We start from the raw sequence: 15,912 nt of genomic DNA, 5'->3' as shown, positions 1-15,912 counted from the left end.
AAATTAAGTTGCGAGATGCCAATTCTCATTTCTGACCACTCTGAGGACTGAGGGACAGTGGATCAAGCGTTGACCCAGAACTCTGAGGTTGCCGGTTCGGAACCCTGGGCTTGCCTGGTCGAGGCACATGTGGGAATTGATGCTTCCTGCTCCGCCCCTTCTCTCTCTCTCTCTCTGTCTGTCTCTCTTCTCTAAAATAAATAAATAAATAAATAAATAAGAATTTAAAAGTTAAAAAAAAATTTTTTTTAATTTAAAAAAAAATAAAGAGAGAAAAAAAAATTGAGGATCCCAAAGAGCTTTTGGTTATGTGGTTTTTGTCTATCACTATTTACTGTTGGAAATTAATACTGAGCCTGACTGGTGGTGGTGCAGTGCCTAGAGTGTTGACCTGGGGCACTGAGGTTCCAGGTTCAAAACTCTGAGGTCCCCAGCTTGAGTGCAGGCTCACTAACTTGAGCACGGGTCACCAGCTTGAACATGGTATCATTGAAATGATCCCCTGGCTGCTGGCTTGAAGTTCAGGGTCACTGGCTTGAGCAAGGGTTCACTGGCTCAGCTGAAGCCACCCAGTCAAAAGACATATAAGAAGCAATCAATGAACTGAAGTGACCCAAGCAAGAGTTGATGCTTCTCATCTCTCTCCCTTCCTGTCTGTCTGTCTGTCTGTCTCTCTCTCTCTCTCTCTCACACACACACACACACACACACACACACACACGCACACAAAAGAATTAAAACAGAAAATTTAAAATATTTAACTCCTTTTTTAAAACTTATCACGTTAACATTTCCCATGAAAAATAACTGCATTTTCCAAAACCAAAATTCAGAGCAGTGGCAAAATTTAGAGCATTTGCAAAACTCTTTACTATCTAGCTTAACAGGAAACAGTTTGATTTTCACATCTACTACTACATTCAACCAGTTACAACATCACACACCGCATAACCTCTGGAAACCACTACTGTACACTGGTGAAAGAATGAAAATGGAAAAGACAAATACTGTCAGCATACAAATATAGTTTATTTTTTCCCCATTGATTTTTGAGAGACAGGGAAGACAGAAGGGAGCAAGGGAAGGGGGTAAGGAGAGGTGGGAAGGGAGAAAGGGAGTGAGGGAGGGAGGAGGGAGGAGAGAGGGGGAAGGAGAGGGAGTGAGTAGAGGGAGGGGAGTAGGTAGAGGGAGGGGGGAAGATGGAGGGGGAGGGGGTAGAGAAGGAGGGGTAGAAGGGGAGGGGGAGGGGGGAGGAGGAGGAAGGAGAGAGGGGAAGAGGGAGCAGGAGAGGGAGGGGGAGAGATGGGAAAGAAGTATCAATTCATTGTTCCACTTAGCTGTCCCATTTAGCTGTGCACTCATTGATTGCTTCTGGTACATGCCCTGACCTGAGATCAAACCTGGGACCTCAGTGCACCAGGAAGATGCTCTATCCACTGAACCACCCGCCAAGGCCTAGACCACACAAATACACTTAAAGAGCCTTGGGGATTCCCAGGAGTCCTAGGATCACACTTTAAAACCACTGCCATGAATAGATGAGTATGGTTTATTCATTTCCTGTAATAGGAAAGCACTATGGAGGAAGTCACACTGAGATGAAACTGCAGGCCTGATGCTAGCCTAGACTGCTTAAATTCAAATTTCAGTTCTCCTCTTCCTGGCAGTGTGATCTTGGGCCAATCAGTAAAAAGGTGATAATAACAAAATCTCTCTCACAAAATTACTGAAAGAAATAAGCATGTTAATAAATGTAAAGTGTTTAGTATGGTAAGTGCTCAGCACAAAATAAGCACAAAAAAGTTTTTGTTAAATAAATATAAAATCAATCTAGGCAGCCTGACCTGTGGTGGTGCAGTGGATAAAGCATCGACCTGGAAATGCTGAGGTCGCCGGTTCGAAACCCTGGGCTTGCCTGGTCAAGGCACATAGGGGACTTGATGCTTCCAGCTCCTCCCCCCTTCTCTCTCTTTGTCTCCCTCTCTTCTCTCTCCCTGTCTCTCTCTCTCCTCTCTAAAAATGAATAAATAAATAAAATTTAAAAAAAATCAATCTAGGCATAAACACAAAACCAAGCTGTCAATATTTCTACTACACTCTAATTTAATAAGAAATCCTTAAAATGCTGATAACCTGGAAAATTACAACTCTAAAAAACATTTAACACAAAAGGTTAGGTTCATCAAATTCTCTTTTAAAGGAATATCATTAGTAAAATCTAATTGCCCAGAAACTATTCTCCATGAAAAGAATTAGATACAAAATAAACATACAAAATTCTAAAAAGTCAAATCCAAAATTTTCAAATCTCTTAAGCAATGTATAAAGCAGTTTAACTGGGAACACACTGAGACAGAACACAAAGTAACGGAAATGCCACTTCAGGCACCAAAAAGAACAGGAAGAGCAAAAAGCCTTTACTTTGAAAATGTAACCCTATTTCTTGGTAGGGCTCTAACTTCTTGCCAAGAAGCCTTTAAGTTTATTTTTATTCTTTGATTTTTAAGGGAGAAATTATGAAATTACGCACTTTGGAACTGAAGGAAAGAGAACAGAAGTAACTTTCTATGCCTTATGGTTAACTTTCACATTAAATATCTAAACAATAATCAGTGTCAAAATGAACTATTTTATTTAAATTAAAGTAATTCTGACAATTAAAATGGATTATTTTTAACAATGTACTTTAAAAATATCTAATTATTTTATACAAGTGATTCACAAATCAGATGAGAAGTAGTCACGTCATATGAAGTTTTCCTGCACCCACTCTAAATTAAATCCATACAGATGATGTATTTTAGAATTGTATACCTGAAACCTATATAATTTTTTTTCTTTTTTTCTTTTTGTGAGAGAGACAGGAAGAAAGAGAGATGAGAAGTATCAGCTTACAGTTGTGGCACATCAGTTGTTCACTGATTACTTCTCATATATGCCTTAAAAGAGGGGGAGCCTCAAGCCAAGTCAGTGACCCCCTACTCAAGCCAGCGACCTTGGGCTTCAAACCAGCAACCTTTGGACTCAACCCAGCGACCTTGGGAATGATCCTGCACTCAAGCTAGTGACCTAGGGGTTTCAAACCTGGGACCTCAGCATCCCAGGTTGATGTTCTCACTGTACCACCAGTCAGGAGGAAACTTACATAATTTTATTAATCAATGTCATCCTAAAACATTCTATAAAAATAAATAAAGAGGAATTCTCATAAAGCAAAAGAAGTTAAATTTAAAAATAAATTAATTTCAAAAACACCTTTAAAAATTATTCAGATATACAGAATATATACTAAAAATGAAAGGCATTGCTATAAGGATAAAAAAGTGTGAAGTCTAATAGTATTTCTTTTTTTTTTAAATTTATTTATTCATTTTTTTAGAGAGGAGAGAGAGAGGGAGAGAGAGAGAGACAGAGAGAGAGAAGGGGGGAGGAGCTTGAAGCATCAACTCCCATATGTGCCTTGACCAGGCTAGCCCAGGGTTTCGAACCGGCGACCTCAGCATTTCCAGGTCGACGCTTTATCCACTGCGCCACGACAGGTCAGGCCTAATAGTATTTCTTAACACAAGTCCACCAGTGAAGCCTGATTACTTCTCAAAGATATTTATATTTTAGAATTTGTTAATTACAAATAAGCTACCTAAATGGCTATATATGTCAAGTTCTCTTCAGAATTTCTTTAAATACAGACTATCCAAAAACCTAATCAGACATATTAAGGAGAAAAACTTTATGTTTATGGAATTCTACTATACTGCTCACAAAAATTAGGGGATATTTCAAAATGAATATGAAGTGATAAAATATTCCCTAAATTTTGTGAGCAATATAGATACCTCAGACATTTGATATTTGTCTTTTGATATAGTCAAATCTTATCATTACCACTTTCATAACTCCATTAGCATTTTCTGTGCTTCAGAATTAAAGACTAAGTGACAGAACAGATCAAATAATGAAAAATGAAAATATAAATCATATAGTTTATTCTTACAGGAAAGAACACTAAGCCCAAACATTAACTATAAAATAACTGTAAAACAAGATTCATTTGAAAAGCCTGTTACCTTTTTTCTAAACAAGAGACTCCTTGGGATAGTTTTCAACTTAATGTCTTCCTAACATGCATCTTCTTGCAAATCAAATCCTGTTTACCAGATACTTTCTCGACAATATGTAAACAAAGCATCCACTGGATGTCCTTAAGACATTAAAAATCAATACACCTGCTTAAAAAGGTAATTATTTCAAGTTCTGTGAAAATATTATACACATTTTCAATGGAAAACTACTAACTCAAATAAAAATTCACCTTCTACATAAAAGATTCACTAATTCTTACTTTAAAAAAAGTTTCCACAAGCCCTGGCCGGTTGGCTCAGCGGTAGAGCGTCGGCCTAGCGTGCGGAAGACCCGGGTTCGATTCCCAGCCAGGGCACACAGGAGAAGCGCCCATTTGCTTCTCCACCCCTCCGCTGCGCTTTCCTCTCTCTCTCTTCCCCTCCCGCAGCCAAGGCTCCATTGGAGCAAAGATGACCCGGGCGCTGGGGATGGCTCCTTGGCCTCTGCCCCAGGCGCTAGAGTGGCTCTGGTCGCGACACAGCAACGCCCCAGAGGGGCAGAGCATCGCCCCCTGGTGGGCAGAGCGTCACCCCTGGTGGGCGTGCCGGGTGGATCCCGGTCGGGCGCATGCGGGAGTCTGTCTGACTGTCTCTCCCCGTTTCCAGCTTCAGAAAAATACAAAAAAAAAAAAAAAAAAAAAAAAAGAAAAACCACTCATGGATTAGACTATACTTCACTAATTTATTTCATTAGTGAGAACTAGTTAGAAATGCATTTTAAGCAATTCAAAGATAATAGTATCACTGTATTTTAAAAGCCTCGCTGAAAGGAAATAGAGTAGGGGGCTCTTCATTTACATAAAAATTTTAAAAATCAAACATTACCAAGAATACTCAAGTTCTAAATAAGCAGTTTATAAACCCAAGTGGTAGAGGAAAAGAACTACGAACGTGGGAGTACCCTACAAACTTAATCCCAGTCAGCATCTGCAGTAGCTTCTATTCCCAGAAAAACGGTTAACATTCATAAAACCCCAAGTAAATATCACCATCCTAACCTTACCTAGCCTATTTTCTGAGTATTTTTCGCAATATGTTAAAAAAAAACTGCTAAATTTGAAGACAAACACCTATTTAAAAAGGACATTTTAAAAGCTGCATGGATTCGTTATAATTTACCATTTTGAAAGGAACAGGACAATAGTTCACAGTTAAAGTAATTTCTTCACTTACCCCTATTACCAAAAAGAAAAAGAAAAACAAGAAAAGCATTAACACAGCGTTAGGGCAAACCATAAGGTCAGGTAGAGCCAGTCAAGTAGTCATTTAAAGAGATATACAGTAGAAATGTCTACTCCAAATAACAAATAATCAAAAAATATCAGTTTCATAATGCATTTCAAAGAATTTCTGTGTATTAAAATGTCAACATTTAAATATATTTTGCATTCTCTACACAAGCAAGGACTGATAACTTAAAAAGCAGCCTGCATAACTTGCGCATCAGAGAGGACCAAGCAGTAATGATGTATGTTTTTTTAACTTGTCCAGCGAAGGAATCAGTGACAATGAATAATGAGTTTGTCTGTAGCAATAATTTGTTCTAACAGTACTTCATGAACAAAGTATCTTGGAAGAATTCACATTTCGTACATTTTTTTAAGTGCAAGCCTTATGTCCAAAGTCCAAATGAGAAATCAAAACCGGACTCCTGTCAGTGAATTTCTTTTCAGTGCGACAGGCTGTCTCTTGCTTCTATCAGGAAAGCAAACTAACCTTCACGCAGGATGAAGTCAATCAGGCTAAGTGTCCAGTATATTTTTAAAAGACGAACTTATTGTATCTATTTCCCTATTTTCCCTTAATAGGTTCGGGTCAAAGCTCCCCTGAGGCAAAGCTTGAGTAATTCATTGAGCTTTGTACCTTGAGTTAAAAGAGTGGAAAGAAAGTGGATATTACAGGTGGCTTCCAGCTTTGGAAAAAGTTGGGAGGAGTTAGAACTAGTGAATGGAGTAATATTACGCCTAAAAGAAATGCTAGTCCCCGAAAAGATCGACAGCATAAGACCAAAAAGGAATCCAAACTCAAGCATCACCAATTTTCACCAGTTTTTAAGATGTATGTTATTTGTAGGTTTGATTACTAATCCATTTTGAATTCCAAAAGCTTCACAATCAAGCCTCTATATTAAAATCGTCAGGTTTAACAGTTCTGGGAAAAAATACCAGGTATCAGCAAACCTTTTCCCGCATCCCTATTAGAACAACAATTAAAGGCGGGGGGGTTGCCTGGCATTCACAACTTACCCCCGTCAAAAGACAGAAAATACATGACTTAAATTCCACCGGAGGCAATTAAAAACCCCACCATTCAACAAAGCTTCCCTACACCAGATAGAATTCCTTTACTTCCACACCAACGAAGAAAAGTAATTTGGGACAAAAGTTGGGCATTGGGTATATTTAAAATAAAAGGAAACGAAGGAATTTAACTGAAACTAGAGGCAAAGTAACCCAAATGTGGGCTGCAAAGGTGGAAGAGCAAAGTGGGGAGGAAGAGAAGAGGTTCATGGAGCAAAGGAAGTGGGAATCACTTCAAAGGGAGGCAACCCTCGGGGTTGCCGAGAAAAGGGGATCTGGGTTCACGCCGCCAGGCGTTTACGGAAACCCGAGGGAAGCTAATGGGAAACAATGGGCCGGTGAGACCCGGAGCCAGCGGGAGACGCTCGGGAGAGGGCGACGAGGCAGCACGGGCCGCGCCGGGCGCAAGAGCCGGACACCGGGAAGGCAGGGAGGCGAGAGGCCAGGTGGGGAGGCAAGCTGGCCGGCTGCGACGGGGCATCGCGGGGCAGCCTCCAGGGCAGCGAGGGTCCCGAGGAAGCCGGAGGGGAGTGGCTTGTCAGGGATCTTCAGACAGGGAACGGAAGCCGTGAAGGCAGGTGTGATGGGAGCAGAAAGAACCGAGCCAGCACGACCTGAGGACCCGCCGCGCCAGACAGGACGCAGGATGGCAAGAGGCAGCTAACGAGGGGTAAGGAAGGAGAAGGGGAGAGAGACGCGGGTCGCGGGGGCGGCAGTCGGCTTCACTCACAGTCCAGGTGCTTTTTCTTGGGCCCCATGATCTCGTGGGTCGTGGCCTTGCATACTGTCTTGGATACGGCGGAGCCGGTGACACTGTGCTGGGCGGCGGTGATTCGGTCCGTCAAGCTCTGGCCGGACATCTCTGCGGCTCCTCCGCCACCCCTCCCGTTCCGCAGCCGGCGGGGACTGGGACCCCCAAGCGCCGGAGGACCCCCACCCCCCACCGCACCCCCGACCCCCACCGGCTCCTTCTCCGCCCGCCGGCCTGGGGCGGGGCTCAAGGCCGCGCGCTGCCACCCAGCCCGGAAAGAACCGGCTCGTGTCACCCGCGGGGTCAGGCACGGCGTCGGGCGCTCCTCTGCCCCCGCCTCAGCTCAGCCCACCCCTTCCCTGGTCAGCTGGAGCCGGGCAGGGCAGGAGGGACAGGCAGCTGCAGGAAAATGGCGGCGCCAGGCTCCTCCTCGGAGCTTTCCGGGCTGCCCAGGTCACGTGACTCGAGCACCGCCTCTCCTCCTCCCGCCCCTTTCCCCTTCTCTTTCCTTTTCGACGCCCGCCCCCCCTCGCTCAGCGAGGGAAGAGCGGGGCGGTGCCCGCGTGTTACGTGATGGCACCCGCCCGGCGGGCGCAACAGGAGGCCCGCCCGGGGCGGCAGGAGGAGGGGCGAGGTGTCGCTGTGCGGGGGCGGCCGCGTCAAGTGACGATTTTAGCTATCAAGTCGCCCGAGGCTGAGTCCCGCGGGGTCACAGAGAGGGGGCGGGGCGGGGAGTCCGGCGCGCGGGGAGTCCGCTGGTACCCTCTCCTACACCGACCGCTCCAAGGTTGTCCTAGTGGCTTTGGCTGAAAGCAATAGCTTGACAAAAAGGAGGTGCAGCTGCCTTCCAGCCCCGGAGGAAGGGGCTGTCAGAGTTCTGGCTCCCAGGGCTCCCCTAGCAGAATCAAGAATTGGTTTAGGGACGCCCCCAAGGCCATCCTCCAGACTGTAAGGGAGAGGAAAAGGCTTCAGCCGGCCCACTTCCTGAGCCTCATAGCAGGCCTCTCCCTATTGTACTCTCCCTGCTTACTGACCCCAGAAGGGCTGGGGTTTTTCCTCTTTTTTTGAAAGGCTTGGAAATGTCACCTGTTTTTCTTTCTCTTTGAAAACTCGACATGTTCAGCCAGTCTAAGTTTAGATACTAGCAAGCAGTATTCTTTCTCTAGGGTGTCAAACAGGACAGGAAACATATTGATAGTTTCAGTGGAATTTGAAAAAGGAAGTAGTAGGATGATGTCAACCAGAGATTGGCGTGAACCCTATAAGGCTAACTGATGTGATTCAAGGTTCAGACCATAGAAGGAAGAAGTTAGAGAAGTAGTAAATGGACACGTCCCATTCAAAAAATTGAAGCATCACTACCTGCTATCTCCCCTGGTTTAGTCTTTCTTCCCTTTTCTCTTGCCTAAACCAGAGTTTCAGGGAAAGAAAACATTGACACTACCCTGTACACATTTTAGAAAAATTATTATATCCTGTGAATATGTTCTATGAAATCCAAATCTATTAACAAAGTCTTTTAAAATGTTATTAATGCCCCACTTTTTACCTGGTTTTTGGGATGTTTTAAAATCTATATGAATGTTAAATTACAATGACAGTTCTATGTAATTCTGCTAGTTTCAAATGTAATGCTAACGTACTCAGAAACTCTGTGTACACCATCTGCCAGCCAGATCTAAAATACTGTGCTTCAATCTGGTGACTCTCAAAAGATGCAAAGCTAACAGTTAACATTTTATGTATCATATCATGAATTTTGTGGTATCCTCCCTTTCCCCCACCCTTTTTTGCACTATGGCTGGTGAAATTCTGCAACACCATGCTTTTGCCAAGAACATACAGTTCTTAAACCAGCAGGCTTGTCTTTGTCAGGCCAGTCACAAATTTCACAAAACTGTAATGACTTCCTTCAGTGCATCTGTAGTCCATCTGCAGTTTGGTGTCCAGTTAGCTGCCCTGTTTCTATCTGGCAGTGCAGTTACCCTATTCTCAAGACATGTCAGTCACCATTGCTACTCTTCTATAGATTCCACTAAGTTAGAATTGGACTGAAACTCTGTACTGATAAGCCCCCTGATGAGGTCATCATAAGCATAGCCTTTAGCTATCAATTTCTAAATATTTCATTCTTAAAGCAAATGCTGGTTGAATGAGTGAATGAAAACATTTTGAAGTTACCCATTTGGAAAGACCAAAACTCATTTGATATAATCTGCCTACTTTTTCACACTTACATTTTTTCCATCCCATAATTATCTATCATCCTTATTTCAGTATTTTATTAATTCTTAGACTGCATTTCAAAAAATATGTATTGAACACCTACTATGTGTCAAGCATTTTTCTAGATGCTGAATACTGCTCTAATGATGAACCCATCAGTACTTTGGAAACTAATCAGCTCTTAACTGTGATCACCAACTTAAAGCCTATTTATTTTCATTATAAATGACAGAACCAGAAATAGATGGAAAAGCTTGAATAGCACACGATATTTCCTAGGTTCCCCAATTTAAAAAAGAGAGGTGTAGGGTTTAAGGGGGAACAACAGGGTTTTGTTTTGTTTTTTAATTCATTTATTGATTTTTAGAAAGAGAGAGAGAGAAACTCTGAAATAAGCTACCCTGCCTAATACACTTCTTTTCTCTCCATTTAACTGATGAAGAAATTGAGGCTTAAGAAAAATTTAGTGACTTGCTTAAATTTGCTCAGCTACTAAATGGGGGAGTTAGAATGAGATCTCAGGTCTGTATGACTGTATAAAATTATACAATTTTAATTTGACTTTTGATTTTACAATTTTAATATGTATTTAGACCTTTTATACCTTTTTAGAAATGGTGTGTAGACTAGTTATTAAATATAACCTTTGCCTTAAAAGGCAAGATTAACCAAATCTTGACCCTGAATCATCATCAAAAACTCTCTAATTGTGAAACAAAATAAAAGTGGGATACAAAAAATAAAAGTTTGATACTTGAGCCATTAAGATTTCTGGGGTCTCTGGGGAGGCAAAGCTGGTACAATATTCACAAATCAATCAATGTGATTCATCACATAAATAAAAGGAAGGAGAAAAACCACATGGTAATATCAATAGATGCTGAAAAAGCAATGAAGGTTTCTCAGGGACAGTGACATAGAAATCTTGAAGGATGATTAAGTACTGTGAGGGAATCAGGGAGAAGTGATTCTAGGCAGAGGAAAACCATGTATGCAAAAGAAGCCATTGCAGAACTGAGGGTAGTTTTATATGGCTCACATGGTGTATGTGAGGTTTTCACTTATTCAATCAGCAAGTAGTTATTGAGCACTTATGTATGCTACATAGTGTTCTAGGTCCCAAAAACTTATCAGTGAACATTATGGAAAAGTTTTCTGCCTTCTTGAAAGGTGCCTGTATTCGAATGGGGCATATAACAAACAATAAATAAATATGAAATAAATGGAGAGAGTGATGAGAGCTATGAAGAAAAATTAAGCAGGGTGAAAGAGTAAAGAATGACGGGAAGGAGACTCTAAATTAGATGACAAGGGAAAGCCTTTCTAAGGAGGTCACATGTGACTTGAATGGACTATGGGAATCAGCTGTGCAAATATAGGAAGCTCATTTTGTATAAAGAAAACGATAAGTAGAATGGCTCTCAGGCAGAAACAAGGTTAACTTGTTTGCAGAAGAACTGCGAGGCCAGTGTGGCAAGAGAAATGAATGAAAAACAGAAAGAGACTTCGGAAATGATCTCAGAGATATGGCTTTAAGAAATGTAAGGAGTCTAGATAATATCCAGAGCTGGATGCCCCATGTGAATAGATGACTAGTAGATTCCTGGAACAAGCTGAAGACTGCATAAAGTAGGCTGTTCGCAACCAAGACCCCATAGATTGCCATGTTCTTTGTGTATCCCCTAAGCTGTGCTTCTTTATACTCTTGGCTATTTTCTTCACCCTTATCAGGATTAAGGTCCTAGATTGTTAATGGACATCCTTGTCCTTACCTCACGGTATTACCAAGACCTGTGTCCTTGACAATGACCAGATGTAGAACTAATTCTTCATATGTTGGTAAGATTAGACAAACTCTATTCAAAGGGGGGAAAACTTGATTATATAAGGAACATCCACATGCTTTCATTATCCAGTTTTAAAAATCTAGGAATATAGCTTTGAAATGCCTTGCAAACTCTAATAAGTTTTTTCTTAACATCTGTCTGCATTACATTTACCAGATATGTGATCTTTAGAGTTTTAAGTGCTTCTATACAGCCACTGCTAGATGACTTACAAACGATCATCCAACAAAAAAACAAAACATAGGCCACTAAGACTACCATGAAAAACTCAATACATAATTGCAACTTTTAAATAGCAATGTAGATCTGAATAGATCATTTCCCCAGAAAAGTAATGGTCTTTCTTCCAGGTTAGGCTAAAGATTGACCAAAAGAAAGGGACTGAGAAATAAAGCAAAAACTGAAATGATTTGCAAAATGAAATGAAGCAAAAACTAAAATGACCAACCATACCATTCCATGATATGGAGCACAAATTATTTAAGCTTGTATTGTTTTAACAGGTTGTTTAGATTTATATGGTATAAGATTAGACCACAGATGAACAGTTTAACTGTAAGTCTGCATAGACTCAAGTGTACTAGTAATTCACCTACTTTATAAATTCTAACCAATCTCTGCCCAAACTACTAACATCCACTATACAGGCCTCTTCTCTTCTTGAGGTTATAAGTCTAAAATAAAATAAGAGAATAAGTTTCTGTTGAGTAAGTCACTATGTTCTCATTTTGTTATAGTAGCAGTAGGAAACTAAAACAATGAGCTTTGGCAGGAATTGGGATTTCATTCAGAATGCGATGAAAAGTCATCAGATGTTTTGAACAGAAGAATGACATGATATCAAAATATATATATACATATATATATGTAAAATATGTAATATGTGTGTGTGTGTGTGTGTGTGTGTGTGTATATATATATATATATATATATATATATATATATATATATTGTGGCAGAGACAGAGTCCGAGAGAGGGACAGATAGGGACAGACAGGAAGGGAGAGAGATGAGAAACACTAATTCTTCGTTGGGGCTCCTTAGTTGTTCATTGATTGATTTCTCATATGTGCCTTGACCAGGGGGCTACAGAAGACCGAGTGACCCCTTGCTCGAGCCAGCGACCTTGGGCTTAAGCTGGTGAGCTTTGCTCAAACCAGATGGGCCCGCGCTCAAGCTGGCGACCTCAGGTCTCGAACCTGGGTCCTCCACATCCCAGTCTGACGCTCTATCCACTGCGCCACCACCTGGTCAGGCCAAAAAATATATATATATTTTATGCACATTCTTGCTGTTGTATGAAGAATTGCTTTAGACCAGAAGAGTAGTCAGTGACACTGAGTTGGATTAGAATTGGTGTGGAAATGAAAAGAAGTAGGTAGATTTAGATATACAGTGTGTCCGTAAACTCATGGTGCACTTTTGACCGGTTACAGGAAAGGCAACAAAAGATGATAGAAATGTGACATCTGCACCAAATAAAAGGAAAACTCTCCCAGTTTCATACCTATTCAGTGCAGTTCGATGTGGGCTCACGCACAGATTTTTTAGGGCTCCTTAGGTAGCTATCCCATATAGCCTCTACAGACTCGTCACTGACTGATGGCCTACCAGAACTGGGTTTCTCCACCAAACTGCCAGTTTCCTTCAACTGCTTATCCCACCAAGTAATGTTATTCCTATGTGGTGGCGCTTCATTATAAACGCACTGATATTCACGTTGCACTTTGGTCACAGATTCGAATTTAGCAAGCCACAGAACACACTGAACTTTCCTCTGTACCGTCCACTCAACTGGCGTGGCCGTGGGCTGCTCCGCTGTATACACGGTGTTACGTCATCATCTGCGCATACGCACATACTGCCACATCATCCTACAGAAACTGGGAGGGTTTTCCTTTTATTTGGTGCAGATTTCACATTTCTATCGTCTTTTGTTGCTTTCCTGTGACCGGTCAAAAGTGCACCATGACTTTACGGGCACACTGTATATTTAGTTTGCTGGTGGATTGACTAGTAAGGAGTCAAATCTTGGGACAGTGGCTCAAGGAAAAGAGACTGTACAAGGAAGATTTCTAGGCTTTTGGCCTGAACAACTGGGTGAATGCAGAATAGGGACAGAATGGAGTTGGAAGGAAGAAAGTAGAATCTGGATATTGTCCTGAAGGCAATGGGAGTGCACTGAAAAGATTCTACAGACAGGTATGTCATGAAGGACTAACTGATCTTAGTGGCCCCTTTCATTTTCTAAATTAAATTAATATAAATATTAAAAGATGTCCCAGAGCCATAAACTATTATTCTCTTCTCTCATTCCTCTACCCATGTATTGCTTTGGTTGTTAATTAAAGGCTTGTCATAAGATATCAAGAGAGTTTTGAGCAGCTAAGTTTTACATTTTATGTTCTGCATTAGGCCAGATGTAAGTTATCCAATAGAATATTAGGAAACGAAAAGGTCATAAAAAGTTGTTCTAGTTCATAACATTTAGCTCAAGGGCAGGTCAAGGGAAACTGGCTGGTGGGTAGAGGGCATTTTGTCAGTGGCATTATAGAGGGAAAGAAGCGTCTAGATTCTAGGGATAGGAGATAAAATGCTTAGGACTTGATAAAGAGGTTACATGAAATAGATAAAGGAGAACACAAAATCTAGGTTGATTCCTAGATTTTTGATTGGGGTTATCTGAATATATCCTGATTCTATTCCCCGAAAAGGATAATACTGGTTAAAGAGGAAATTGGGAAGGTGGCAGAGAAAGAATAATGCATTCAGTTTGGACTCATTGATTTCTTTATTTAGCCTTGGCCTGTTGGCTCAGTGGTAGAGCATGTGGTTGTCCTGGGTTTGATTCCCGGTCAGGGCACACAGGAGAGGCAACGATCTGTTTCTCTATTCCTCCCCTTCCCCTTCTTCTCTCTCTCTTTCTCTCTCTCTCTCTCTTCTCTCTCTCTCTCTCTCTTCTTCTCCAACAGCCATGGCTCAATTGGTTCAAACACATTGGCCTGGGTGCTGAGGATGGCTCATGGAGCCTCTGCCTCAGACACTATAAATAGCTCAGTTGCAAGCATGGCCCCAGATGGGCAGAGCATCAGCCCTAAATGGGGTTGCCAGGTGAATCCCAGTCAGGGCACATGTGGGAGTCTGTTTCTCTATCTCCCCTCCTCTCACTTGGAAAAGAAGAAAAAAAAAATTAATAAAATTTATATATTAATAGTAGCTTTAGATTCACAGAAAATTTGAGTGTAAAATATAAAGAATTCCCAAATTCCCTGTTCCTAAATATGCACAACCTTCCCCACTATTAATATGCACAATGGTGCATTTGTTACAGTTAATAAGCCTACACTGACACATTATTGTCAGCCAAAGTCCATAGTTTACATAAGGTTTCACTTTAGGTGTTGCTCATTCTGTGGGTTTCAACAAATGTATAATGCCATATATCCACCGTTGTAGTATCAAGTAACCCACAACCTTGGTGTATCATGACAGTGCTCTAAACAACTGAACTACCCAGCCAGGGCCCCAATCCAGTAATCTTATCCCTTGGTATTACCCAAATGAATTGAAAACTTAAGTCTAACCCTGGCTGGGTAGCTCAGTTGGTTACATCCCAATATGCCAAGGTTGCAGGTTCTATCTGCAACCTTGGATCAACCAATAAATGCATAAATAAGTGAAACAGCAAATCAATGTCTCTCTCTCTCTCTCTCTCTCTCTGTCCCTCCCCCCTTCCTATCTCTAAAATAAATAAACAATTTTTTAAAAAGATTGCTGAACAGTGTGATAAGAGTATATTTAGTTTTGTAGGAAACTGCCAAACTGTCTTCTATAGTGGCTGTACCATTTTACATTCCCAGCAACAATGAATGAGAGTTCCTGTTATTCCATGTACTCACCAGCATTTGGTGTTTTCAGTGTCCTGGATTCCCTAATGACATATGATATTGAACATATTTCCATATGCTTACTTGCCATCTATATATCTTCTTTGATAAGCTATCTGTTCACGTCTTTTGCCCATTTTTTAAATTGGGTTGTTTGTTTTCTTATTGTTAAGTTTTAAGAGTCCTTTATATACTTTGAATAAGTCCTTGATCAGATGTATCTTTTGCAAATATTTTTTCCCAGTCTGTGGTTTGTCTTTTCTTTCTCTTGACATTGTCTTTTGCAGAACAGAAGAGTGTTGTTTTTTTTTATTTTAACAAGGTCCAGCTTACCAATTTTTTTTTTGATGGATCATGTCTTTGGTATTATATTTAAAAAGTCATTGCTATACCAAAAAGTCCTCTAGGTTTTATCCTAGGTTTTTCTATGTTATCTACTATAAATTTAAGTTTTGCATTTTACATTTAGATCTAAGATCCATTTTGAGTTAATTTTTGTGAAGGTCTAAGGTCTGTGTCTATATTCTTTTTGTTTGTTTTTGCATGTGGATGTCCACCTTTCCAGCACCACTTGTACAGAACACTGTTTTTGATCTATTGTATTGCCTTTACTCCTCTGTCAAAGATCAGTTGACATATTTTTATGTGACTGTCTCTCTCATTCTCTATTCTGCTCCATTGATTGATTTGTTTATTCTTTCACCAATACCACACTGTTTTGATCACTATAGCTTTATACCAAGTCTTGAACTTGGGTAATGTCAATCTTTCAACTTTGTT

General features: G+C 41.0%; 1 protein-coding gene and 1 long non-coding RNA gene across 13 annotated transcripts in view; one reads left to right on the top strand and one right to left on the bottom strand.

Annotated features, from left to right (window-relative positions):
• Positions 1-7,619, bottom strand: part of PICALM (phosphatidylinositol binding clathrin assembly protein) — a 134,193-nt gene extending 126,574 nt beyond the window's left edge. For 7 of the 12 annotated variants that reach the window (XM_066248627.1, XM_066248650.1, XM_066248638.1 and 4 more), the window contains exon 1: positions 7,152-7,618. In XM_066248627.1, the coding sequence (XP_066104724.1) occupies positions 7,152-7,281 (130 nt within the window). In that variant the 5' untranslated portion in view covers positions 7,282-7,618. Of the gene's footprint in view, positions 1-7,151 lie in introns of all 12 variants that reach the window. The other 5 variants (XM_066248669.1, XM_066248680.1, XM_066248699.1 and 2 more) reach the window with 3 other exon arrangements.
• The window catches only part of LOC136316695 (uncharacterized), a 37,500-nt gene continuing 28,232 nt past the window's right edge, over positions 6,645-15,912 (top strand). The window contains exon 1 of the long non-coding RNA XR_010727789.1: positions 6,645-7,091. This is a non-coding gene — a long non-coding RNA (uncharacterized lncRNA). The remainder of the gene's footprint in view (positions 7,092-15,912) is intronic.

This window comes from Saccopteryx bilineata, chromosome 1 (genome assembly GCF_036850765.1).
Source record: "Saccopteryx bilineata isolate mSacBil1 chromosome 1, mSacBil1_pri_phased_curated, whole genome shotgun sequence".
Classification (NCBI taxonomy): Eukaryota; Metazoa; Chordata; class Mammalia; order Chiroptera; family Emballonuridae; genus Saccopteryx; species Saccopteryx bilineata.
This window is presented reverse-complemented; position numbering and strand designations above follow the sequence as displayed.